Below are 26,735 nucleotides of genomic sequence, written 5' to 3' on the forward strand. Positions count from 1 at the left end.
AGAGGTGGTGGAGTCACCATTCCTGGAAGCGTTCAAAAAACGGGTAGACGTGGCACTCTGGGACATGGTTTAGTCTAGTCTACCCTTGATTGGTTTAGTGTGGACTTGGTAATGTAGGTTAATGGTTGGACTGGATGATCTGAAAGGTCTTTTCCAACCTAAACAATTCTATGATTCTATGATCTTAAACAGACCATTTAAAAACACTGCTGCTAAACAGAGCCTGCCCAAAACATGGTTTGAAATTAATTCACCCTATTGAAATTTTAAAGATTAAGTGTAGGTTTGTGCTGCTTTGTTGCCTGCTTGCTGCAAAAGAAACCCATGTAGTCGCAGGTGAATGTCTCTCTTAGAACTGAAGATCACTTTTTCCTCTCAATTATGCTGCATTTCACCACCACTCAAAATGAGGATCGCTTAAACAACAGCGGGTGTAAAAGAGAAATCCAAAATTGTTGTAAAGTTGGTAACATCAGGTATAAAATATCGCTCTCTTGGCCTTGAACAAACATGCTTTTAAGTAGGAGTAAGGCATTTTCTGTAATGTGTTCCAGTCCCGAGAGGATATATCTAGGAATGATGAAATTCCATGGTTGTGTAAAATTTAGATTAGTACCCATCCCAAACTATTAATTTTGGCCCTTGTGTCCATGTAATTAAAAGAAAAAGCTTTTGAAAGTGACCTTTGGGCTATAAGTATCGCAGTAGTGTCACAAGGCAAACCTGCTGGCCTGCAGGAACCCAAGAAGGCAGGAAGAGCATGGAAGAGGAAGTTACCGGCAGAGAAAGCAAGATGGTCTCGTGGCCATCTTTGTGAACTCTTGGGGATTATGTTACATCAACTTGTCTGTTAGATTTCTCTTCCTTAATATAATGCTTAATTAACTCTCTTGAATCTTTATTGCAAACAGAAGTAATTCATAATCCAGGCATCACAGGGATGTGAAAGGTCTCCGAGTTGCATCTGTAAGCATCGGTGTGTATCGCTGAGTGTTGCAAATGCTCCCTGCATGCCGGCCAATTGTTCCTCCTCCCTTGTGGCTTACTAGTAACTCCCTTCTTCCCAAAAGCTGCAGAGCAATGCATGGCATTGTCTGGCTTCACTAGACCTCTTCTGCTCTGGGTCGCACAGGGAAATACTACATTTGCTTTGCTGGAGGGGAAAACAGGAGGCCAGTGAGGTTTAAATGGCCAGAGGTGGTGTTGAAAGGTTGGGTGGAGCCAGACAAACCCCACTGTTCCATCTGTTGGGTAGTGTTGCCCTCCTCTGAGCTACACACCGATCTCAAGTTTTGGACATGGAGAATTCATGGTTTGATGGTCACAGTGGCATCTCAGTGTGCACACCGAGACTGCATGACTCTCGGCTGGGTTAAACAAAGTCTTCTGGACTTCTGTTAAATGCCAGGAAGACTGATACTCTCCTGGCAGTGCAGAAATGAGAAGTTACAAGCTTCTAGAAGATTGCATTGGGTTAAAGATTAGGTTGCTTGCATCTGTTAATGCAGCATGGGTGCAGCAGAGCGGGTGGCATGCGCATCCGCAGACCAACTGGAGCCTTTTCCTCTGGCCGAGTGCTTATGCTTGGAGCTGTACTTAAGGTTTTCTCAGTCTAACTCTGTTCTGTGGGTCCTGATGGTTCCTTATGCCTTGATACAGTGCCTCATCCTGCCCAGCTGAGACGGGGTGGTTTTTATTGCTTTGCTACAATAAAACACTTGCACATGTTTAACATTTCTAACATGCTTTACTAAACTTGTGATTATAAAGGTAATTTACAATAAAGCAATTAAATAAACAATAAGTTAAAACACAATACATTTATACATAGTATTTCAAAGGGCTCGAATGACTATCAGGGTCATTAAGATTTTAAAACAACATTAATATTCAACAACATTAATATTCTAAGTGTATCCACACCTATACTTATCATTGTAGCATGTTTCAAGACTCCCAACAACGTACATTTTTGGTTACGGTCCCCATATACGCACAAGACCAGTGAAATGCTCGAGCAATTGTACAACTGAGAAGAGCACTACACGAGACAGGCATGAACAATGTGCTGGAAGCTGCCTGGGGAATATGGGTTTTACCTTTAAATTGAACTGACACTTCAGACAACAAATGGAAAGCGCTAGCATGCTTTCTGGAGTACATGTGGGAACAACTCTCCATGTCACTAAACACTGTAGTTCCACAAATGTTTTAGGTTAGTGCTGCCTAAAGAAATAATACCCCACCTTTCTCTGGCCATTTGCTCCCATGCACATCTCGCGCTACCCTTGAGCCAGTGCAAAGCTCTTGTACATTTGCTCAGTGAACTGGGCAGGGAAACTAAGCTTAACGCTAACTCAGCAAGCAAACATGAAAGAGTGCTAACTGTAATTCTCATTTATTTCCCTGGTCATGTTCACTGTGCAGATGTGGTGGCACCAGAAAGAGACCAGCACAGGGGAGGGACACAGTGCCTGGGAGCAGGAGGACTATTTCTGTAGGCAGCACTATTTTTAAAAACACCTTGTAGAACTACAGGGTTAAGCTTTTTCATTTTGAAACAAGGAACATGTCTTTGAACCAATTTATAGTGCAAATCAAATAGTCAAAAGCAAAATGATCGACTCTGCCAGAATATACAATAACTTTTTATGATCTATCTCATCCCTCTTCCTCTCTGCCTCAGCCAGTTGGTGCCCAGGGACAGAGTGGACTTTAGGTTTTTATATTGAAGGGTGTACGGCGTAAAGAGTGCAGGGCCACCAGGCAGCAACCACGAAGCAATGCTCCGATATTGTAAATTGGATCTGTTCCTCCTCTCTGAGTACTGAAAGCCCACATGATAGTTGGTACTACTGGGGCTGCTACAGCCAGAACATCTCTGAGGAGACTGCTGCTCCAGTATCTCCTCTTTATTCCTGTCGGAGAGAAAGTATTAACATATCCAAAGGCTTCATCATCATAAGGCTCTGTAAAATCAAGTTCTTTCATGAAATGTTTTTCATTAACTCCGTGCTCCACCTTCCTGCATGGAGACTCCACAGGAGACAAAAGTATGGCAGAATTTGGGTCACTTGGAGTTAAGTCCACTATGATACCCGAATCACTGATGCTTCCAAGAGAAAATTCACCCAGTTCCTTCAGTGAAGAAGGTGGGCTTTGAGGAGAGGCATCTTGAGCTCTGAAGATGTTTTGAATCAGCTGCTCCACATCTAGACTATATGGCACCACGTCAGTCTGGATGGCCTGTTCCACCATCACGTTGCTGCTTTTCTGCTCCTCCTGGGAAGAAGTTAGTTTTTCATCCGGAACATTTTCAAGTATCTCTTTATTCACGGCAGAGCTGGAGGGAGCTGGATCACTCAACTCTGAGGCTGTGGTGGTCAAACTCTCTTCAGATGCATCAGTCCCATTAGCTGTGTCCTCATTAAGAAGCAGCCCACTATCTGCCACCTCCTCCAGAGCTTGGTCCTCTGCGACGGGGCCATCTGGCATCGTGGCACGCAATGCTAATGGCTTCCCCTCTGAGTCACATGTGTACTCCAGGCACTGCTCATCCCTCCCAGAGCCATTCTGAGCCATCTCCATGCTCTGCAGCAACGACTCCAGTTTCTTGTTTTGAATGTTTATGTCTATGAAGTATTTTTGTATTTTTTTGTCTTTCTCAGCCAAGCTGTTTTTCATGGTTTCAATAACCTGCTTGAGTTGTTTAATTTTGCTTCTTGCTTCCTTTAAGGCCAGCTCTGCCTCCACACGATTACATTCTTCTTCAATCCAGTCTTCCCTCATCCGTCCCAGCTGAGCTTTGAGCTCTTCTATTTCTGTTTCCCTGTAGCAAAATACACATGTTGTAACAATTCTGCTGACTGGTCAGTTTAAGAGTCAACGTGAGGCTCCACCGCACCGGGATGGCTATGCTGCAGAGATGCTCCAAGAAGGAAGCAAACTCCTCCATGCTCCATTTGCTGCCGCCTCTGAGAGAGCTGGCAGAGGTGTAAGCCGGCTGCCAAGACACGCTGGCTGACTGCTACTGGAGTCACTGACCCTGCCACACAGCCAGCAGCCTCCTGGGCTACGCCACGATCCCAAACATTTTAAGGCGCAAGTGGTGACCTCTAGATTAGGTCCAACCAGCACAGCACTTAATACCTCACCTACTGCCTTGCCCTGGAGGAAATGAGAAGCGGGTGCCTGGCTGCGTCCCCCATGCCTGCCAGCAGCTCCTCACGTACAGCCAGAGCCAACGCTGGCCCCAGACAGCAGGACGGCTCGGGGCTGCAGGCACCTGGCTTGCTTTGCCCAGCGTGGGGCCAGAGGCCGCTGCCTTGACTTGCAAGCAAGTGGGGCGAGGGGGCCCCTACGTGAGATCCAGCCCTTGCAGATGCAGAGGTCAGGCTATCCCGAGCCAGACCAAGGGGTCCCTGGGACTCTGCCTTGGGGCGCCATTCGAACAGCCCTTTGTGCCCGCTTGGGCTGTGTGTGTGGAGAGCCAGCTCTCAGGGCAGTTTTTAGTAAAAAAAATGACATCTGTTGCTGTGTAATGCACACTGTCACTTTGCTCAGCGTCCACAAAAAGGGCTATTGTGAAAAATTCAATATCTAACTGACAAAAACACAAGGGGGCACACTGGTTTGTGTAAGAGCTTTTTCATTAGGGGAGAAGGGGGACATTTATAGTTGTATTTCACTGAGTGTGGTAGAACAGGAGACTACGGTAATACATGCTGGCAGGTAGAAACTGTTTTATATATAAAAGGTCTCAATGCTAAATCAGACTGGTAAAAAATTATCTTTTAAAAATATTCTTTTGGGAAAGTTGAAAAAAGGGAAAAGAGACAGCCATATTCATAAATAAACTGCATGGTACGTATTCACTGAGCATGCTATGAAATCTGAAATACCTGAAAACAACCTAATCAGACTAATCATATTTCAGATTTCTTACTGAACAATTTCTGTGGTCAAGAAATGAGTAGAAAAGTTCAGGATTCCCACCCCTAAATGCTCCTGAATAAATCTTTTTAACTCTCGATTTCTGAAGTGAAATATACCTTTCTTTAAGTTTGCTCTCCGATTCCTTCAGCTTTGTTTTCAAATGCCGCACCGTAACTTCTTTCTGCTGCAGAGGAGTTAAATACTGCTCTGGATTTTGTGGCTTACTGCTGTGATTGTCACCACAAGAATTGTATCTCCCTGATCGCCTGAAAATAAGAAAAAAAAAACCCAAACGGTCACATAACATCACTGCTACAGTTCTTCAGTCCTGGCAAAAAGAAAAACATCCTATTGACTGATACAAAGCTTGACTCGTTTGTGGCTCCTCAGTGTCCGCACAAGTGACTCCCTCTGGCAAATCAAAGTACTTGAGGAAATGGCTGGTTTGTGGCTATAGTGCAAAATTTACTACTTATTGTACTTGGTTTCAGTGCCATTACATCAAATGAGACATTTAACTTTAAAATACCTAGCCATCCCCTCACCCGAAATGGGTGGTGTGCCCCAGAGCAGGCAGCTGGGCCACTGGCAAGGGCACAGCCAGGTGAGGTACTGTACAGACTGAGTTCAGCTCCACATTTGAGTTACGAAGGTGAGCACGCTGAAATCTAGATTCATCCCATCTAGCTTTAGGTGTGTATCTGACATGCTCGGCTGTTGAGTTGCCTGAGAGAGAGAGAGAGGGAAGCAGCAGCAGCATGGTGGCAATTTCTTCTCTGCAATATCTCCCATGTTCTGGCGGGTATCTGTTTTCTTCGCTGTGCAGGAAACTGCACAGGAAGGTGCCTAAGGCTGGGTAGGGTGAATTTTCGCCTGAGTGTATAACGTTTTCTATACTACCCCACCCAACTCTTTCCAAAGCGAAAGGACCTTTATACAAAAGAACCAGTAAATCCCCCTGAGAACTGGTGGCATGAAACCACGTGAAAGAGCCTGCCTCGGAGTGAAAACCAACTACAAAGGGCTTTGACTAAAAGTAACCTTGAACTTTACAGTGCTGAAACAATAAAGCTTTTACATGGGATGGAGCACCCTGTTGACTGTTGAGCCACCAACATGAGGAGTCACACCTATCCTGAGGAGCGAGATGACCTGCTCGGCAACCCAGACAGCCGATTGCAGGTTACGGTGCAGAGAAGGTCAGTCAGTGCGCTGAACACCGGGATGCTGAAATAAAGACTTGCCTCATCACTGGGCTGCTGTCGCTTCCTTTGTATGAGCCTGAGTTGCTGCTGCTGGCTGAAGAAACCCTGTAACTCTGATGGATGTTAGCAGGACTCAGCTGGTTTTTGCCCAGTGTTGACAAAGGATCCTTCTCACGTGAAGCAGGTGGGCTGGCTCCAGACTTGCAGGATAAAGATCCATTATTCCGACCATAAGGGCCACGACTGGAGGGGAACCAAAATGGTTAAAGCATATTGGATTACCCTCGTCATGCAACCCATTATGTGTCTTATTCTACACACAAAGTTGTCTCAACTCTAAACTAGACAGATAACTGGGAGTAGCTGGGAAGAAAGAACATCCTGAAGTCATCAGCCACTGCACATTCTTTCACTGACTGTGGGGCGCTCAGTCTGAATTACATGATCTAGGGAAACCTTGGCCAGTTTCACATTTCTCTGTGGACAGTGCAGTTCGCAATGACTCCATCAGATCATCCATGTTCCCTGAACCTCTGACTCCATTAAGTAATGAGAGGATTGGAGCCTGGACTAGTGCCAAAAGAACCACATTTCGGCTTTCCCTGGCCAGGCCTGTGGAGAGATGCCCAACCCTGGAGGTCTGCTGTAAGACTGCTTTCATGCTCCTCAGCAAGCAGCCCGAGGGATCACAGCGTGCAGTGAAAACAGATTTTGTTTGAGCCACTGTTCTTTTCTGCCTTTGGCATACTGGGTGCTTCAGCTGTCACTGTCAGCTATTCATTTGCTTAGATACAGTTTGAACCCCACTGAGAGCAGGCTGAAATGGTATTAAAATAGACAGAAGAAAGCACTGCCTCTTCTTTCTTCCTTCCAGTTTCCCTCATACATATCTACCTTTCTTTTCCCACTCTTCATTAAATCATCCGCCTGTCAGTTGTGTGTGCTTGAAAGCAGTTGGTATTCGCGCTGCCCGACAGCCGCCAAAGGGCTGGGGAGCCCTGAGGTCAGCTTCTCGAGGTGCGCTCCTCGCCTGCTCAGTTGGTTTGCCTTCCTGCACTACTACACTGCTACTTACATTCTCCCATGGGAGTTGCTCTTCTACACTGTGATGAAAGGGCAGGTTTCAAAAAATACAGAAAAAGGCAAATCCAGCCAGCAAAAGAGAAAGCTTGAACATAAAAATTTAAGTACTACAGAATTATGAAGCAAAATCTTTTCTTAAAATTGTCTGATTTGGTTTCCTCCCTTCTCTGAAAATGGAACAGTTTATAAGGAACAGATGGTTGAGCGGCTGCTGCAAACCTTCATCACACTGCTGCGGTTTGGGTGATTTTATAACTATTTTACAAAGAAGTGCAGGACTGTGGTTTGTGACAACACTGAAATGTTTCATAGTGAGTTAAGTGAAACAGTTAAAAAAGAACATATTGCAAAGGAGACATCTCCTTCCACTTTGCAGTACAGCATCAACTCTGGTGTGAGGCAGAACTTGCACAGACCGTGCATAACACAGCAATGCATTTGAAGGAGCACTACTATAAAGGACTTCTGTCTAATGCAGTAGGTCAGTATGCTCTAATTTAAAGTTCACAGTAATATATGAAATGATACATAATCTTACTGAAAGTAAGGTGATTTTAGGGCTTCATATTATACTTAGTACTACTTTTTCCCACAGCCAGTACCTTTACTTGTCAGATTTAATCTAGAGAGTGCTTAAGTAATGTTTATTTTTCTAACAGTTGCACGATACAGATAGGAAACTGCTCAGTACGCATCATTCTGCCAATCTCTGTACGCTGGGGCGCACTGCGACCTTGGAGACGTCTGTGTGACTTAAGCATACGGGTATCCCGCTGCCGGTCCCAGCCTGCCTGCCAGCTCTTCCACAAAGAGCAGGAAACCAGTCCTGTCAATTTGAATTCCTTCCTCCTACTCCAAAAAATGTAACCAGCAGGGATTGCGTGGGCAGAGCACAACGTGAGCTGCTCCATCCACACGCCCCCATATTCACAAGCTGTCTGGATTAGCACTTCACACATGATAGAGAGAAAACTTACAGAAATCTTTCATGAAAGGTTCATTTAGATAGATGCCTATGGTAATTTGTTTTATTTGCATATAGTGTTAGTTATATAAAGGTTGGGCAAGGGTCTTTAAGAAAAAAAGTGTCAAAGGCAATATTGTCTACTTCTTCCTACAAAAAATAAGGTCATGATCAGGAAAGGTACATGCTGAGCTGACAATTTATTACAGACAGAAAACAAAGTGATAAGACCAAAAGGTTATAGTTAACTGGTTAGAAGTACTGCTTTTAACTAACATACACCCAGTTGTTTCCTCCTCCACTCCAGCTGCTGCCTTTTCTGCCTTACCTGATTGTATCTCCCATACTTGTTATGAATAAACAACAAAAAAATACCAGTCAGCTGATCTGGCACATTGACAATTTCTGTCCTCCAAATACAGCAATTTTTTTTTTCTTTCTCATATCACAGTTCTCATCAGTGTAAGTGCTGCCCAAGAGCACAGTGTTACCCAAAATGTTTTAAAACTCACAATACTGGTATTATAGGTGTTAGCTGCAAGACCTTACACAGTAGCCTATCTTTGCACGAGCAACACTTGCAATATTCAAGAAAAACTGCTTTGCTTACTTGCGAGAAAAAGAAGATCTTTTGCTTCCAGCAGCAGACATATGGACTTCAGGCGCTGAAATACTGCCCGTGCTGCTTGAAGAGCTAAAATCAGCTTCGCTCCCTGGAAAGGAAAAGGGAAGAGTGAAAACATGATGGAAATTATAACTCAAAGACTGTTTTCAGAATAACAATGAATCACAAGCATCCTTCCTTTGTCTGTCCTGTGTGAATTTTAGAAGTCACATGAATTTTCAAATATCCCTGAGGAAAAGCGCTGGATTTGTTCCAGATTTTCAACATTTCTTCAGAACTGGCACTTCAACAAGAGCAGAAGAAAAACATTTGGACACAAAACCCTCAGGCTACAGAAGCCATTTTAGGACTCGCTAGGAACATTTGTTGTGACAACCTGTTTGCTTTCTCACAGCCATCAATACATGAATGAGGCTGCTCAGTGGCTCCTTCAGGACAACAGTGATTAGGAGCACACAGTTGTAACTGGAGATTTCTCTTGCTCTAAACCATACTAAAATACTACTTGCGGGGAGGAAAGCTGCTTCTATTTTGGTTTCTGAGATGATGTACACATGCATGTATATATGTATAAATGTGTATAGGCTAACAGGGTATATGCATACATATATGTACACATGTATGCAGGTCTTCATGTGGCACAGAAGCATAGTAAGGCAGTTCTAATAGCCTTAAAATAATCCAATAATCACGTGTGGCTCTCAAGTGCTTCTCGGGTGCTAAGTCATCTATCCGATTACTGACCTCCTACGTAGCACAGCTTTTATTTCCCAAGCTCTGGCATATACAAGGAAAACTGCTTTCATTTTGCTAAGGTCAGCAGTAGGTAGATGTCAAAATAAAGTCTTATCATCTGGAAAAAACCCCACCCTGAAGTTAGGATTTTTTTCAGTCTGTCACTCAAATAAATGGCAAATGTCCCAAGCCATATCCAGGTCTCATGATGCAGAGCCACAGCAATGGATGGTGACTTTATCTGAGGGGATGGAAATAACTTTCAACAACCTCTAAGCAGCTGGTCAGGGGGAGCAGCTCTCACCTGAGAACTTCTGGGTGCCGTCCCATGCACAGACACCCCCAGCCAGCAGCTGCAGACTTACCACAAATCCCATTTTTGCTATCTTTTCCACGAGGGGGAGATGCAGCTGCAGCTACCATCATCCCCGCTGCAGCAGATAAACCTTCAAGTACACAATCTCTCTTAAATCGGTCACAGAGCTGATGGTGATGGGCACATCTTGCACCCCTGAATATCTGGGACTGGGAAAAGGCCTTGTCAGAGCCTGTCTTCACAGCCTTAAAGAGGATCCAGCAACCATCCTTACCATCCAGCAACTCTTAGCAACTGGTCTTAGGATCAGATGTGTTCGGATTTAACTCAATACTTTCCCAACCTCACCAGGTCTGAGACCAGCCCCCATTTCTCTGTGCCTCTCGTTCAGCCCAGCCCAGAATATCCTTCAGCCCAATTTCAAAGTGCTCAAATGCAAAGCTTAGCTCTTCAAAAGGGTATCCCAGGGACCCAGCTTTATCACCTCTAACCAACTCCATACGCAGTACAACACCCCTCACAACCAGGTCCAAGTCACCACAGCTGTAACCAGATCAGAACCACATGCAAGTTTGCAAGGGCAGAGAGGGAGAGCAGCAAAGCCACTTCGTTTCACAGAGTATTTATATCATGTCTACAGATGCAGATGTCAGTGACCCTCTCCTTGGGGAAGCAAAATGACCGTGGGACATGATGTCCAAAGCTGCAACAGAGTTTTCCTAATAAACAAAACATTCCCATCTACAACACTGAAGTACACTCCGAATACTGTCTTGGTACCACGCTACTCCCAAATCTACTTTTCCAAACAAGTCCCGAACAGGGAAACACGTCGCGCAGATGTCATACCTCTGGTGTCTGGGCCCCCAAAACATTTCTGCCCTTGCAAGATGCCAGCAGCTTTCCCAAGCCAAGTCCTGGCTGCGGCACAGCGAGCAGGAGCCCTAGCTGAGGCTCATCTCTGGTTAAGTAGACCACATCATAATCGGATCTCGCTATCAAAAGCATTTCAAGGAAGCAAGGCTTAACAATCACCTCTCCCTGACCTGCTTGGCTTGGAGCGCAGCGCTGGGAAGGGCAGCCAAGCTAGCCACTGCTGCTAAGAGTCAGCAGAGCCTGAAAATGCAACCACCTCAAAGGTTGAGCTTTCTGAAAGACTGAACTGCATCTGAGATCAGGAACTGTGTCTGTGAAACACAAATTAAAACTTTCTGGCCCCAATTCTGGTAACAGCTACACACAAGCTTAACACTGAGCACAAGAGACTAATGTTTAAAATTAGGCATGCGGCTATTTATAGGATCTTCGAGAACATTTTATAAATTAAAGGGGTCACTGCTAGCAATGGTTCCAAGTGTGTTAATGATGTTCAAGACAGCTTTGCATGTAGCAGAGCTCAACACCAATGTTACTAGCAGACTTTAAAAAATATTTTCTCCCATTTGGTAGACAACTCTAAGCAAAATAACATGGCATCTATCCATAAAATATCAATTACAACATATTCTCCTGGGTAAGTGTGACTTCTATCTTACAAACGTCTTAACAAAGAGGTGAAACTCCTTGTCTAGCAGCAACGCCTGCAGGAGCCGAACACGGCCTCTCATCTCTCCTAACGCCATTCTCCAGGCTGACAGCTCCTTAAGGACGCCTGTTGACTATTTTTGTTGCTGTGACAATGTGATTGCAAAAGCTCACACATGTTAAGATCCAGAACAGCCCAGCAATTCAGCGTTAACCATGAAAGAGGTTGACATTTCTCAAAAACATATTCTTTTGTCCTAACTGGCCATAACACTTGTTTAGCTCTGATCTGAGACTTTCCTGTTGAGAGGACTGTCTTACCCGCCCTTTTCTGCAAAAAAGGCTACACGTTGATCCACCAGCTTCAGCGGTATCTCATTTGAAATTCATTCATATGTATTATTCTATGCTCCAGCCACTCAGTGTCATGGCACCAACAGCCTGCCAGCAGGTGAGCCAACTCAGGAATATGCTCTGATGGAAATGCTCATGCCACACGTACGGCATCCGATGCTGGGAAGCCCATTGCTCCAGCCTTGCAGCGGGCTCCGAGCAGCAGCACACCCACGCCACAGCAGTGGAGCTGCGCACTGCCCTGTGCAGTGGGAAGAACAGCACAAAGATGGCCAACAAAGTACTGTAACACTTTCCAGGATTGCTCCTTGCCTGGAATGGGTATCTGAGAAGTAAGAGTGGAATCGTGCAGTGTCTAGCGCTGTCCCTGCACTTTCTTTACCGCTCGATGGGCAATGGCACTGAGCTAAGAGCACGCTGCAGACAGCATCACGCTTTGTGCTGCCTTCTAGCTTTCTTACTGCCCCGATGGCACCGTGACAGTCACCTAGCGCCAGCTGACATGGAGGGGAGGAGAAAGGAGCCTGCAATCCCGCGACTGCGTGCTGCACTGCCTGTGATGAGGCGTGCAGGCAGGCACAACCCACGCAGAGGCAGAGAGGGCAGTGACGGTCCAGCAAACGTGCGTGCTCATCTGCGCCGTGGGTCGGGGACCACAGCTCAGGGGGCTAACACCATCCTACTGCAGCACTGCAATCGCCTGGGAAACCTCCTACTAATTACTCAAGGGCAAAATTTCCATCCTGTATGTGATGCAAGTACAAACTTTGGGGTGGGACTGGGGAGAAGCAGAAAGACCTGCCTGTGCAAGGGCAGGTATGCCTCCAGCTGGCACTGGGTGCATGCTTATCCCACTCGTGCAGTGCAGCTGTCACGCCCGCATTTTGGGTATAGAAAAGCCCCACCTTGAACTCTGCTCTCTTCACTGCCTCAGCCGCTGTGCAAGGATAATGGTACGGCACAATGACCATGTCACACAGCAACTGAAATTGCTACTCTACCCTTAATTGGTTTAGTGGTGGACTTGGTAATGTTAGGTTAATGGTTTGGTAATGTTAGGTTAATGGTTGGACTGGATGATCTTAAAGGTCTTTTCCAACCTAAAAGATTCTATGATTCTATGATTGCATTCACAGCTTTTATGTAGAACAGATTAGGTGTATTAGGCCTACCGGGACAGTATGCAAGCACAGAAACACCATGTCATATATGTATATATGTATATAGAACCAAAATATACATTTCTTACACACTGTCACACAACAACCCCACGTGCATGCCTGGAGTATGGCATCCCAGTCTTCTATTTCTAGTTGTTACAGATGGTTGGATACCTTGTTGTATGGTCTTCTGGCCTCGATATTAAAATCTTGCTTGCACTTTAGCGTTTAATCTTTTTCCTTCTATAACAATAAAGTTCAAACTTTATTATGTGCATTTTATTGTTCATTTGCTATCTAAACAGTAAGATTAAAATATGGAAAAAAGGAAAAAATTTAGGTAATATCTGTGACAGGAACATTGACAGCTGAGCAGCAGAACTGGATTCCCAAAACTCAGGATGGGTATGAGCTTATTAAAATTTAGTCTTTTTGTATAAGTCTTTCTTATTTGCAACATCACCACCGTTTCATAGCTGCCAAAGTATATAAACCACAGACCCTACCTATCTTCTGACTCCATAAACATGATCTCTTTATATACATATCACCCTTGATGCTAGGTTTTGCATATTTACCCAGTGAAACAAGAGCTGTAAATAAAAGTGCTGACAGAGACAGCTTGTCCTCAAAATGTAAAGCCCTTAAATTTGCTGAGCTTTCTTGCCTTCAAAAGCATCCTGTTATATGGCAAAGACACCAAAATATGCATACATGTTCACCAGCCCCATGCAGCAACTAGAGGAGTGGCACACTGTCTCTGTAGATAGCTTTATTTAGAGACCCCAGGGGAAGAGCCAGGGCCTGGTTGCATAAAAAACTCCAGCAAAGCTGGAAAAGCAGAGAGAAGCAGCTGGAAAACTAGAGAGAATTAATTTGTAATACTCACTATTGAAAGGACCTGTATTTTTAAGATATTTGTTTTCATTTATCTTGAAACTAACTCAAAGCTACATGCCTAGTTCCAATCTTAAACAGCATAAGCAGTGTTATTTCCAGGAAAAACTAAGGCTGCTTCTTTTCCATTTAATATGGGGTTGTTCCTGCAAGATTGTTTTTGTACACCACAAGCAATCTAGGGAAGAAAACCACACTGCTCACATGCACTGACAAATGTAAGAAAAAGAAGCTGCAAAGAACTGATAAAGTCTTGCTTTAGCATTTCAGGCTTTTCTTCAGGTAACAGTCTTAAAAATGACCCATGTCAAGGGCAAAGTCTCCTAGTGGGAAGTGTACTCAATTCACAGTGTCAAGCCCATAGCTCACAGTGGGTTTTGGTTCCAGTCCCTGGCTTTTGACTTACTACTTATTTGACTTGCTATTACTGTATGTGAGACTCTTATCTTGGACTTCCTATTACGTTTCACACCAAACAGTAACTGGTTAAATGCAGATATAATCCTGGGAGCAAGGAACAGGACGCAGGACTCTCCTCCACATGGACTACTCTAGTCTTTGGTTGACACAAGCTGCTCCCACATTCTCTGCCTCTGCCCGCGTCTCACACTCTCCACTACCGTGAGGTCTACAGTCAGTGGAGGAAGCTGAGGACGACCTGTAGGTCGCAGTGGTTCAGGAGCTCTTAGGAGAGGTGTGGATCTGAACTCCTTCGGTCTAAGGAGGACACTGAACTCTGATCTTTTCCTCAAGCTCTAACTGCTCAGCCGTGACACAAACCAGGGCGGTAGCACTAGCGCTGGCTGTATTTGAAAGGAATGAAATGTGCTGGTTGCCTGCAGAGAAATGGTCTAGCTCCAGTACAGAGGTTCAGAGTGAATCAGAGGCACACATATGGGCACACTCAGGACTACAAGTAGGTGGCTAAGTCCTCTCTGGCATCTCCTGTGGACTGGTGGAGGTGTGTTCCTGCTCTCTGCAGCGAATCCTGGATTTTAGTACCTAACCATCCCCTCTGATTTTATATGCAGTTTAGTCATTGAGCTCAGATTTGTGAACTGTGCTCCCAGAACGATGGCAAGAAGCTGGGCACAGCAATGCCTGGCATTGTCAATCCTAAGGGTACCAACAGGCACCCCCTCCCCTATCCCGCTGTGCTGGCCAGTGAAGCCATCACTCCCCGCTCTTTGGTGGACGTCCACCCGACTGCTTGCCAGTGCTCCCTCATCAGACAGATCTGTTAATTGCGTTTCAGCTGGTTGCACGGCCCAGTAACAGCTGGTAACTTGGGCAGCTGGCAAAGATGAGTCAGACAGGATGTAGCACAAAACTTCCAGTGTGACTCTCCATAAATTGCAAACCTGCTGGGTGAGGAGGCTTCCAGCTCAGAACCAGAGAGAAGGCTTTGGGGAAGAACTGCACCACAGATCCTGCTTCCTTACATTTGGATCTAAACTTGATTTTACAAATGATCCCCTCAATTCAGACTGCTGGTTGTGTGATCTAAACTAATTATTTATCTCGAGTTTTGCTCATTTTTCTTGCTTACTCTTCTTATTTTGGAAGAAGCGTTGTTATCAAATAATTAAAATGTATCTCCTTCAGCAGTTTTCTGATCTCATCTAAGTACTATAGTTTTGGTAGTAATCTGAACTACATTAATGCAAATTATAAGCACTGCAGACCTCAGCATGAATACAGAATGTGACTTGTGCATGCTGTGAAACCACAATCAATCAAGCTCTTCTCTAAAAACACAGTCACTACAAACTAATTACTGATATCGGCTGAGAGCCATCATGTATATTCTGCATATCACTATGATCTGGGCTTGTGTTTTTCTTAATTGTTTTTAATTCACGGATTTGTAGAGCAGCCACAAGCAGATGCTGGAACAGACAAAGTGTATTACAAGTCGGGGTTTTTTTCTGCTTTATATATCTTAAGGAGATTCTTCACACAGAAATCAGCCTGACCTAATTATTTTTCATGCTTCTATACACAGTTTGAGCTGTTCTAACACCACCTTAAAAATGGCTCCCATAAATTTTCTCTTGTCAGCCTGAAATGACCTTTGTCAGGGGGAACATATGTTCACGGAGCAGAAGGGAACAGTCCGGGGAACTTATCTTCGTGTTCAAACAAAAAGACTAAGACTCTTTGGATCAGAGATGGAAGGATGCTGCTTTGCTATACCAACCTCAATAGAAACATTGAGACTGGAGGTTCAAAAATTACACTGAGAGTTGTATAACATGATACTCAATTTGCGTTTGACAGTTTTATAAGATGTATGTGTAAATCCACCTACAGACAAGTATCTTTTATAAGTAAGCATGTAGTGTCACCTCAGGAGATTTTTTTATGTACCTGGCAGTGCTATTTGGTCTGTTTGAAGGGAAATGGATAGGCTGGTCAGAAGTATTTTTAGGAGCTGGAAAATGTCGTCTTTGGCAGGGATGACTTAGCAGCACACAGAAAGGGAGTGAACTCCATCACAGACTGGGAAAACATCCCAGCCCTCCTGTCATGTTGGTGGCAGAAGTTTAACAAAGGGCTTTCAGAGGCCCCTTCAACACATCTCCCAAATCTGGTTCCCATGCGCAAGGGGGAGAGAGGCTGGCTGCTGCACAGCAATTAACTGCGCAGGCACGCGTTCACAGCATATATGCAAATGCATGAAATCACATACTAAACCTGATTCAGCTGAAAGCTTTTGCACAGTCACCCTTACTACAAGACATATGGTTTTCATTATAACGTGCATAAAACATTTTAAATCAGTTTGACATGTTTTCAACAGGCAAGAGAAAAACACTGGAAGGAAAAACATATCTGGGAGGTAACTAACTAAACAACCCTGTAGTCCCAGGATGAAAAGCAAAATTTGTCATAAGCTAATCAAATATTTACTGTAACACACGTGTTGAAATGACTACAAAAAAACTAACAGAGCTCAAGTGTCGCCTACTGAAAAGAACAGTAAAACCCCACCCAGTATATGGATTGGCTGCCTAAACTATATTTTTTACAGTAATAAAGCCAAGGTAGGTCCAAGGGCAACATATTTCAAGTTATGACTGCTGTCATTTGCTGATCTTTTCTTCCCTAATAGCACTCTTATCGTTAAGAAGCACAAATGACAGACATGAAGCCTGTGCTTTTTCAGCTTATTAATCCTTGCAGGTTTGTGGTCACACTGTATTCTGCCAACTCTAGCAAACAGTCACAGCCTGCCTGGATTTTGAAAGCGAATGGCTTCCTATTACTTACAGTACTTCAGAAAGGAGGAAGAGAGACCTGTAATGAAGTGCCTCAGAGTGGAAGCAGGACAAGGCTCGCAAAACTAATAAAATATGAAACAAACCCTGCAGAATTTTGATTTCCTTTAAATACATTTTATATAACAGTATATATAAGATACGTTATTATACAGTAGGTTTACTATTTTGTTATGTCACATTAAAGACAATATATTTCAAGCCGCTTGGGGAAGCGATGTCCACCTTGCAGTGGCCAGAGGCTGGATTTATGAAACGATGCCAGGTCCCCAGCTCCCAGGGGGAATTCTGGAAGTGGCGCTCTCCCCATCCGCCACCTCACTCGGAAAATACCTCCCGCCCGTCTCGGTAAGAAAAGCTTCTCAGCTGTGCGAAACTCTTGTTTCTGGGCAGGCTAGAAGCAGGTCGGCGTTAAAAGCACTGAACAGCTCGGTGCCTGGCTTCTGTCTGAAGACCGGGGTAAGTGTTTCACACTACACCACAGGGTCCACACAAAAGCGGCCCAAGGAAAGCTCTCTTCTGCTGTCTGCTTTACTGGGGAAAGGATCCACCTGGGATTTGCAGGGCCAGATTTAGCTTTGAACTGGGAGGAGGCTGCACAGCATCTCCCCATCACATCACCAGGAACACGCGCTGCATCCAGCAGTAGGAACTGGGTGAGGAGACAGGGTTCCCGTCCTCTCAGCTTATCATGCCCCTCGCCAGCTCCTCTGTAAATCCACCCTATTTGGGATGCCTGTCTTCATTCCCCTGCTACATGGGTGAAATCCAAACAGGCCTGAATTTCCCACAGCTCCCACCTCCACCAGGAGACCCTATCCAACCCCTGCACCCAACGCACCTGAGAAAACTAAGCTCTACAATCTAAAGTTTTGGGCAAAGTTGGGCAACCTCTATCTAGTTGATCTTCCGGCTGCTGGGTTTTATTTTATGAGTTTCAGTTGTGGTTTCTTTATTGGAACAGGGGTTGCATGTGAATTTCTCCTTTCTCCTAGGCTCTTCCGGAGCTCAGAAACACAACTTCAAATGAGAACCAAAACAGAGTGAAGGTATCTAAAACAGCTTCACCAAGATTTAGGTACCTAGGTACATAAAAGCAAGTAACATACCACTGCTTAAACAGAATGCCACCACTATCTGCAAAGACCTTCTTAGTTGTTTATGCTTGAGCTTTCACTTCTGAGCCCAGTAACCACCAACTTACCCTATGTCTTTAAAACCACAGTGAAATCAAATAAGTGAGATTTGCATGACTAAAATACATTCCTTTACCTTTCCATGCCTACGTATAAATACAGATATATAAACACAAGGAATACACAGACATACACACTCAATACTGCTCAAAAAGTATTTAAAGTAATCACGCTGAGGGAAACAAAAACTTTTAGGTAGTAATTTGGTCACCAAAAAACAAAGTTCAGAGAACACTGAAACTGTTTATGATTTGAAGTCAAACATGGCCAGAAAATGGAAAACCAGACTTTTCTACTTTGTTTTAAATGATGCTTTAATTTTGAAAACTGACAAATTTCTTTCTTCTTTTAAAAAGGGGGTAAAAACATCAAAAAATCTTCCCAAACATTCTAAATATTTTAGATTGAATATTGTCTTTGTTCAGTCTGAAACAAAGGTTTTCTTTAATGTTTTGATTTGGCAGCAAACCCCGAAATCAGTTATTTGCATAGCTCCACTTTGAACATAGTAAGATGTCAGACAAAAAAGAAATAGGGGATGTAAAGGAAAATAGAAGAGGAAATAATCTATCAATTCTTGAGTAAACATTGCTCAGAAAACAGTTTAAATCCCAGGATTCTCATTAAAAAGGCATTAATAACCTGGAGGAATTCCAAAAAAGGTCAACAATAATGATAACATGATTACAGGGCACTATTTATGAAGGGAGATTAAGAGAATGCAATTTGTGTACTCTAAGATAAAAAGAAATACTGGCAACACTGTTTATCATGGGGAGAAGGAATGCAGCTGGAAAACTGTAAAGAAAACCATGTAACAGCAACACAGGATTCTGGCTGCTATGCATGTTATTTCATGAAACATGACTTGAAATAAAAACTGATGGTTGGTGGGAGTTGTGCATAGTAAAATGTAGCTGGAGTAGGTTCAGAATACTTTAAGCAGGGAATCAGAAAGCGATTTTAAACATTGGCATAAATAATACAGATTGTAATTTAAAAGCAGAGCACAAAAAAAAAATCTCCTAAGGGAAGATTCATAATGGCCTCTTTCGTACGCACAGTATTTCTTTCTGTGGAGGTGAAACAGGCTGAAAACCACAGAAAATAGCCAGAAGGAGCAGAAAATTCGCTGCAGTAAATACACAAATTGCAAAGCATGTTCTAGCTTGACCTCATACACATTTTAAAACAAATACTTAAGAGTATGCAGTGTGTACAGCATCGGTTTCTCTTTTTTGGCTCATATTCCACTCTGGATTAGCAGAGGAGAGAAAAAAAAGCTGCCTGAATATACAAAAAGACATTTTTTTGACTAAAGATCACAGTTATTGCCATCTTCCATACCTGCCTCAACTCCGACCTCTAAACCCCAGTGCCTTCTTATGCCAGGCACTCAGCTATCTTTTCCAGGTGCAGGAGCACGTCCCCACAATCCCCAGGAGACCTGCATCTCTATCAAAAGGCATCTGGAGCCAAAAGGCGAACTGGCTGGCACAGGTCTCACCCTGTCCAGTAGCCCAGGCGCTCCCTGCAAAAGTCCCATATCCGCATCCCCTACTCACTCCGATTCGCAGTTTGAGCCATGGCTCTCTCATGGACCGAGCGCAACGCTAAGCTCGAGGCTGCAGGCATCCTCAGGCGAGAATCTCCCTTTAACGGTGGGTGTCCCACTTTCTGTACATCTGGAGCGGTATCGGGACAATTAACGGGCCAGAGAGAGAGAGAGAAAGGAGTTATGGTGTGCCTGCTGGGAACACGGCTTCAAACCCCCAACAGAACAGTTACTAAATTATACGAAGTGGAACAGCTTCCCTGGGAGCAGACTCCCTGCATCCCCTCAGCCTGCCCAGCAGCCTGCTATTAGGGCACTCTTCTCCTTTGTGCTTACGTCCGTCCTCCAAAAGAGGCACAAACAGATCTAAATAAAAGTTTCTTTTCCCTTTACTGAACTACGTAACAGGGAGCTCCTTTTTTTTTTTTTTTTTCTTTGTGAGAAAGGAGATAAGAACCTAACTGCAGAAGATTTGTGCCCAAGACCCTGAACTGCAGGTGGCCTGTGCCACCAGCCCACAGCTGGGCAGGTCATTATCTAGGACAGGTGGGACTCAAGCTTTCACCTTTTACTTGCCCATTCCTCTTTTGCAACTCGCTGACTTCTTTTTGGATCCTTCATTTTCGCCGTGACATCTGGGCACTTGCTGCAGCCTGAGAGTCTTCTGAACAAAGAGAGATACATGTCTTGAGAGGCCACAGCCCACGCACTAATTGCCTACGTCTCTACTAAGCAAGATCTAAAACAATTTTTAGAAGGGAGTGGATCGTAAAATTTGTGACACAGAATTAAAAGATTGTTTTTCTAGGCCACTTTAATTTAACTGGAACTTGTAGATTTGCGTTCAAAAATATGAAACACTTTAAAGCTGAAACACTCTTTGTAGCTGCTATTTTGCTTATTCTCGTCTGAAAGAAATACTTGGCTATTTGAACATGTTTTCCATATCAATTCAAGCAAATCTGTTTAAATTCAAAGTTTAAATCTAAACTATATATAAATCCAAACATGCTATGCTAATAATTTTTACCTAAGCATCTTTTGCTCAGAATGTTTATATTCAGATTATATTCCCGTATTAGCTCTCAGAAGTTACAGAGCACTTTTTTCATTTCAGTGCAATTTAGTTAGCTTATGCCCTAAAAATACTTCATTCCTGCAAATTCATAGTGCGAAATGAGATACAGAATCTCCCTGTGCAATGCTAGGCACCTTGGGCAGTGGTCCTCAGAAACAGGACAGAGAGTGCCTAAGCTTATCAGGGATGAATAGAAGAGGAAAAGGCATCTAATTAGACCTACTTGAAGATCCATGTGTGATCTTCAAACACAAACTTTCTTCTGCAACTGAATGTCTAAGACTGACTTTTCTTTCTGTTAAAAAAAAAAAAAAAGATAAATAAAGGAGACAGAGACTGTACTTGGCTTCAATAATGGCGAACAGCAGAGTAGTCAGAGACCTGATGAGGAACACCGGAGACAGGGGTGGCATTCGTCTGACTAAACCTGGATGTCTCTAATGTAGACACCCATGTCCAAGCCAACTTTGGTCCCATTTTTAGTTACTGGAGAGTTAGTCAGTATAACCAGTGAGTTCAAGGTACTATTTATCTTATCCTAAAGTAAATGTTTACATATTTGGTCAGAAAGACTGCACACTAGATTCACTGATTTTATTTGTTATATCTCCTTTAAAACAAAATAGGACCTCAGTGCGCTTGTGCAGGCAGAGATGATTACAGCTACATTACAGATACGGAACTGAGGTCAGATAAATTACAGGCCATCTCTGCTCTGTCCACCCTGGCTCAAGACCATGAAGTCACACCTCCCTCACCTCCAAAACAGCTCCTGTAACCCCCAGAAGGAGAGGAATGGCAGATTTACGTGTTAAATCTGTTCTAATTCCTGTAAGCAATGAGACCAGTCACTGGACCAGAGCAAGCAAGCCAGTCCCTGCCTGCAGCCCACAGCTCCTGAAGATCGTCTAAGGAGACCTGTAGATTCAAACTTCACCTCTTCTGGACCGCAGACACCGACGGATTTATGTCAGCAGAGGAGCTCCAACAGGATCTACTGACTGCGCTGGGTCAGTCGACCCAACTGGGAGGGAACATTCCAAAACCGCCATGGGGGCCCGGACACTCTGAAGCATGCTGGGGGGGCTGGGCGATGCAAATGGCGGACCTCCCAACAGCCACTTCCATCCCACCACCGCCCACCAGACTTCACAGTGCCGGTCGCCTTCCAAACCTCACAGCGCCGACTGCTACAACACACCAAACCTTCACAGGGTGATGCCCCTCCGTGCTCAACTCTAGGGCGCAAGTCCTGAGGATAGCACGGGCTCGAACGTGGGCGCGGCATCCTCGCTCCCGGAGGGCGAGAGGTGTACGTTCATCTCCCCGTGAAGCACACCCTGGCCCGACAGTACCCATGGCGACCGAGTCTTTAATAACTCCCTGCGCTGGCAGGTCAAGTAAGCAAATCTACACAGCTCCATAGCAACAGACGTAAAATTTAAGCGGATCCCATCAGTAAAATATACAGCAGGGCTCAGTGCATGCAAAATTACTATCTGGAAACACTTTTATTTAAAAAAGTCAGCAGTAGCTATTTTGTAGGGGCCCAAAATGAATGGTGAAGAGAAGGAAGAAGAGCAAAAGTAAATGAGAAAAAGGAATAGGGTCAAAAACTGCCACAACTGTATTTGTTAGAGTCTGTGTTAGAAAAGATCTCAGAAACTTTATTGTCCCAAATAAAATTATGAAGTGCACAGATAATAAAGGGAGAAGAGTGAGATTAAAACTGTACAGGAAATGAATGTTGCATACTGTTGGATTTGAACGTCAGGATGGTTATGTTGGCTGCTATCCAGCGCGGGACAACAGTGAAGCATTCGAACCATGTGCTTACATCTGAGAAAGATGGCACATGCTCAAGTGCCTCCTCCTTTTTTATTGCCAAGGTGATGTTTTAAAAAGCAGATGGAAAGCCTTCCAGAAGCACATGTAATTGACCACTGTGTATCTGCTCTTTGCCAAATACCGAGCTGCTTAAAAATCTAATGCTCAGGCTAAAGCCATCCTCATCCGGTTTAAGTTACTCAGGGAACCTGGGCTTTTCACTTGCAAGTTTCTCTGCACCTCTCAGAGAATTTATGCTTTACGCTTATCAATAAATACAGCCACATCAAGAGATTGATTATTAATTCAAATACTTTAAGGAGGTACAAAAGAAACAAATATATGGACAACTTACAGTCATAGGCAAGATGCTCTGTTATTTGTTATCAACTTACTTCACTCAATCCATCTTCAGAATACTTTTCTCTTCTACAACCAATTATTTAAACTACACTGAATCAGGTGTAGCGCATTTCCAAATTTCAGCATTCTTATGCACTTGACACCAGCCACATACTTAACTATATGAATATTCCCAGGAATGGAAGCATGAATCTTCCCATCTTCACTGCACAAGTAAGGTTATGACTGATTGCAGGATGGGAGCATGGTGTACTCTGATTAAATCCCTCATTTGTAACCACGTTAAATGTCCTTTGACATACCTTTGTTCTTAATTATCCCTCCCTCAGAAAAGGTGCAGGCTTGGAATTTGGGTTATAAAGTACTGCTAAGTAACTCACAGCAGAAAGACACACATTACATTGAGGCCACCAGTCTTCTCATTGCTCTCACCTTTGCATGATTCTGCTTTTAAAATGAAGCACACCAATTTATTTTAGGCATCAGTCAAGGCAGATTGCTATCTCCAAACGCAGGTTTTCTGTTGTCTGGGTTTTTTTTTAAACAACCAGTGTGACTTTGCATTAGAATACGCAGTACACCAGCAGCATTTCAAAAAGTATTTCAACATAAGAGGTAGAAGTACCAACTAGTAGTTAAAAAGAACAATGAATCTATTTGCGTGCCATAGGATCTATTCAAGTTAGCACATTCTGTAACTTGGCTTTTGTATTCTGTACCATTGTTCCTGAACAACGGGGACAACAGTTCTATTATTTTTCCCCCTGCTTGCAGAAATTTGGTACAGAGAAAGAACAAAAGCCATGCAAATACAAGATACAATGTTCTTGGATAAATGCATCAATAAAACGTGTATTTCTGATATTTTATCAGCCTTCCCAAGATAAAACAAAGTCCTATCATTGCATCCTTCTGCAATCAGAAATGTGAAGTTCTTGAGCGTGAAGTATATTTCCAAAATTACCTCTAAGACAATCCTCTTGCAGAATTTACACACCAACTCATCTGTTTGTCAAGTGAAGCACATAGATACATACATATCAGTCAGACACTATTGTTCCCACACTGTCATACTGAAGAGAGGGAGCGAGCTGACAAAACATCTGTAAAATCATACAGCCAGACGTTAATAATATAACCTAAATCAGAGCTTTTATGTTTTGTTTTTAATATAACCAAAGTGACTGACTTCAGAATACGGACACATACAAGAGTAGCAATATGGATAAACTTATCTGCTAACTTGACAAATTCACCACCAAGAAGTAGAGAAGATCCGGCAACACATGCCAAGGACAACATTACTTACTACAGCTCAGTTAAGTGACATTTTTAATTGAATAGTGATCGTTAAAAGTTACCTTTTTTTCTTCTTTCATTTCTATGAACTCATTGTAAGTGAAATGGCGGTACACAGACATGAAAGATCAGGCAGGAAACGCATAAATTGTGCCTTGCAACTACTTAACTACAGATCTGGGTGATGCACTCTTTGAAGGAAAAAAAAGTTCGGGCAATACAGAACCACAGAATCGCTGGGGGTGGAAGGGACCTCTTGCGACCACCTAGTCCAACTCCCTGCTCAAGCAAGACCAGCTGAAGCAAGCTGACCAGGACTGTGTCTAGTTGAGTTTTGAGCGCCTCTATGGATGGAGACTCCACCCACAACTTCTCTAGGCAACCTGTGCCAGTGTCTGACCACTGTCACAGTAAAACAAAAGGGTTTTCATGTGTTCATATGGAATTATGTCTCTTAATTTCTGCTCATTGCCTATTGTCCAACAAACATAGGTGCTCTGTATGGTGAAAGCCTCTGAGATTTGCCCATTAATTTGAACAGACTGAAGTTTTAATGCCTGAGTTCTCAATGACCACCCTTCTTGAAATACAATCCGTTGCAGTTCAACTGCCATATAATCCAAAATGTTACTATTTTACCCAGATGCAGTAATAGATGACCAAATGTTTTATCAGCAGTAAAAAAGAGTAATTTTTTTTGTATATTTTGCTGCTACCAGGAATGATTAATACTGAACTGAGCTGTGACGGACAGACAGCCAGTCTTTACAAGTTCTGGTAGCTGACCCTAACTGGGGCTCACCTAGGTGTCCTTTCATGCAGCGGTGCTTAATGTCTCAATGTTTTATCTTAAGTCTTAATAATTTCATGTGAAACTTCAGCAATTCCATGGGCCCTAAGAGACAGCTCCAACAGTAACCTCAGCTCATTCAGTAAACTGCCCTAAGCATTCCCATGACACCTAAAGCAAGAAAGTAAAGACCAGATCTTTTGCCAGAAATGCTGACACAGTCAGCTGATCAGGTACCCTTCTTGAATTATGATGCTCACAGACATTTAAATCAAAGTACAGCTTTTTGTTATTTCCAACATGCAATCCTTTTAAAAGTTATTGACACAACTCTTGTCCAAGATTCCTTTCTTTATTCATGCCTTTGTGAGTTTATCAGTACTTTGCAGCTTGTAGATCCAGATTTTGAATCCTTGCACTAAGCATTCATATGCAAGCCAAAAAACAAGATGAGAAAGACTGTCAAAAAAAGCAAAACAGTTTCCACTATTCTTAACAAGATGTGGACATGAGCTGCAGGAATTCAGGATGGGTCTTTGCAAGAGGAGTACACCAAGAATGTGAGTATGTAGATGTGCTTATGCTCCTGTTTATTCTGTTACTGAAACTGTAGGATTCAGCACAACATCCTGATACAAAACTACAACTAGTGTTAATTAAGCTTTTTGTGCCTTTTTGTGAGGCCATTTTCTGCAATACATTTTCTATTCTTTTAATATTGCATGAATGAATCGCATCCAAAAGAGGGAAAAACTTCTAAAATCCTGGAATTAAAAGGCTCATAACTTCCTCCTGGTGTGGATGTTTTATATCTTCCTTAATGTACCTGTCCTCTCCATCCTTTCCTGGGAATGCAGTCACTGATTTTAAGCCAAATTCACCTATAACGCTGCTGTGATTCAGGTTTTATGCACAATAAAAACCATTACTAACTATCTCAAATGAGTAACATCTTCATGATTGTAAATCTTTCAGAGGTTTAGCAAGATGCAGTGATAATGCATTGTAGCATTAAGTATGGCTCACTATGCAAACAACATAAATTATGAATGATATCCAAATCTAGTTTGTTAATACTTCAGGAGCTGAAGATGACTTAGATCCACATAACAACGCCTTAGGCTGCTAGAGAAAAAAAAAAACCCTATGTCATATTTCATATTTTGAAGTATAGAAAAGAAAGATGAAGTGATGTTGCTAGAGTAGGAGAAAAGCATTGGAGCTTGGAAACAGCCTCAAAAAAAGTCCCAGGGTTCATTCTCAGTGTGATCTCACTCTGACATTTCCTGAATTATCTAAATATTTGTGTGAGTGTTACTTCTGAGATTCAGCATGTTCCTAGAAAACAATCCTGGAAACAGATAAATTTTCGGCAAAATGACAGGCATTTTGAAGGTGCACACTGATTGATGTACTCGCCTACAAAAACGTAGTGCAGGACAGAGTCTGTAAAGGATAGGGGTAGGCTGGATTTTTGTCTCCCGTGTCTGGCTCCTGCTATGTAGTCATTATCCCAAGAATTTTCAGATAAATAAAAAGTAGATATTA

The 26,735-nt window shown here is 43.3% G+C and overlaps 1 protein-coding gene across 3 annotated transcripts in view; it reads right to left on the reverse strand.

Moving 5' to 3' along the window:
• Positions 1–2,715: 2,715 nt before the first annotated feature.
• The window catches only part of SYBU (syntabulin), a 43,295-nt gene continuing 19,275 nt past the window's right edge, over positions 2,716–26,735 (reverse strand). For 2 of the 3 annotated variants that reach the window (XM_075705659.1, XM_075705658.1), the window contains exons 4-7: positions 8,798–8,900; positions 6,180–6,383; positions 5,052–5,201; positions 2,716–3,829 (exon numbers count right to left, since the gene is read on the reverse strand). In XM_075705659.1, the coding sequence (XP_075561774.1) occupies positions 2,716–3,829; positions 5,052–5,201; positions 6,180–6,383; positions 8,798–8,900 (1,571 nt within the window). Of the gene's footprint in view, positions 3,830–5,051; positions 5,202–6,179; positions 6,384–8,797; positions 8,901–19,840; positions 19,961–26,735 lie in introns of all 3 variants that reach the window. The other variant, XM_075705657.1, reaches the window with a different exon arrangement.

The sequence above is a fragment of the Pelecanus crispus genome, chromosome 2 (assembly GCF_030463565.1).
Source record: "Pelecanus crispus isolate bPelCri1 chromosome 2, bPelCri1.pri, whole genome shotgun sequence".
NCBI classification, from domain to species: domain Eukaryota; kingdom Metazoa; phylum Chordata; class Aves; order Pelecaniformes; family Pelecanidae; genus Pelecanus; species Pelecanus crispus.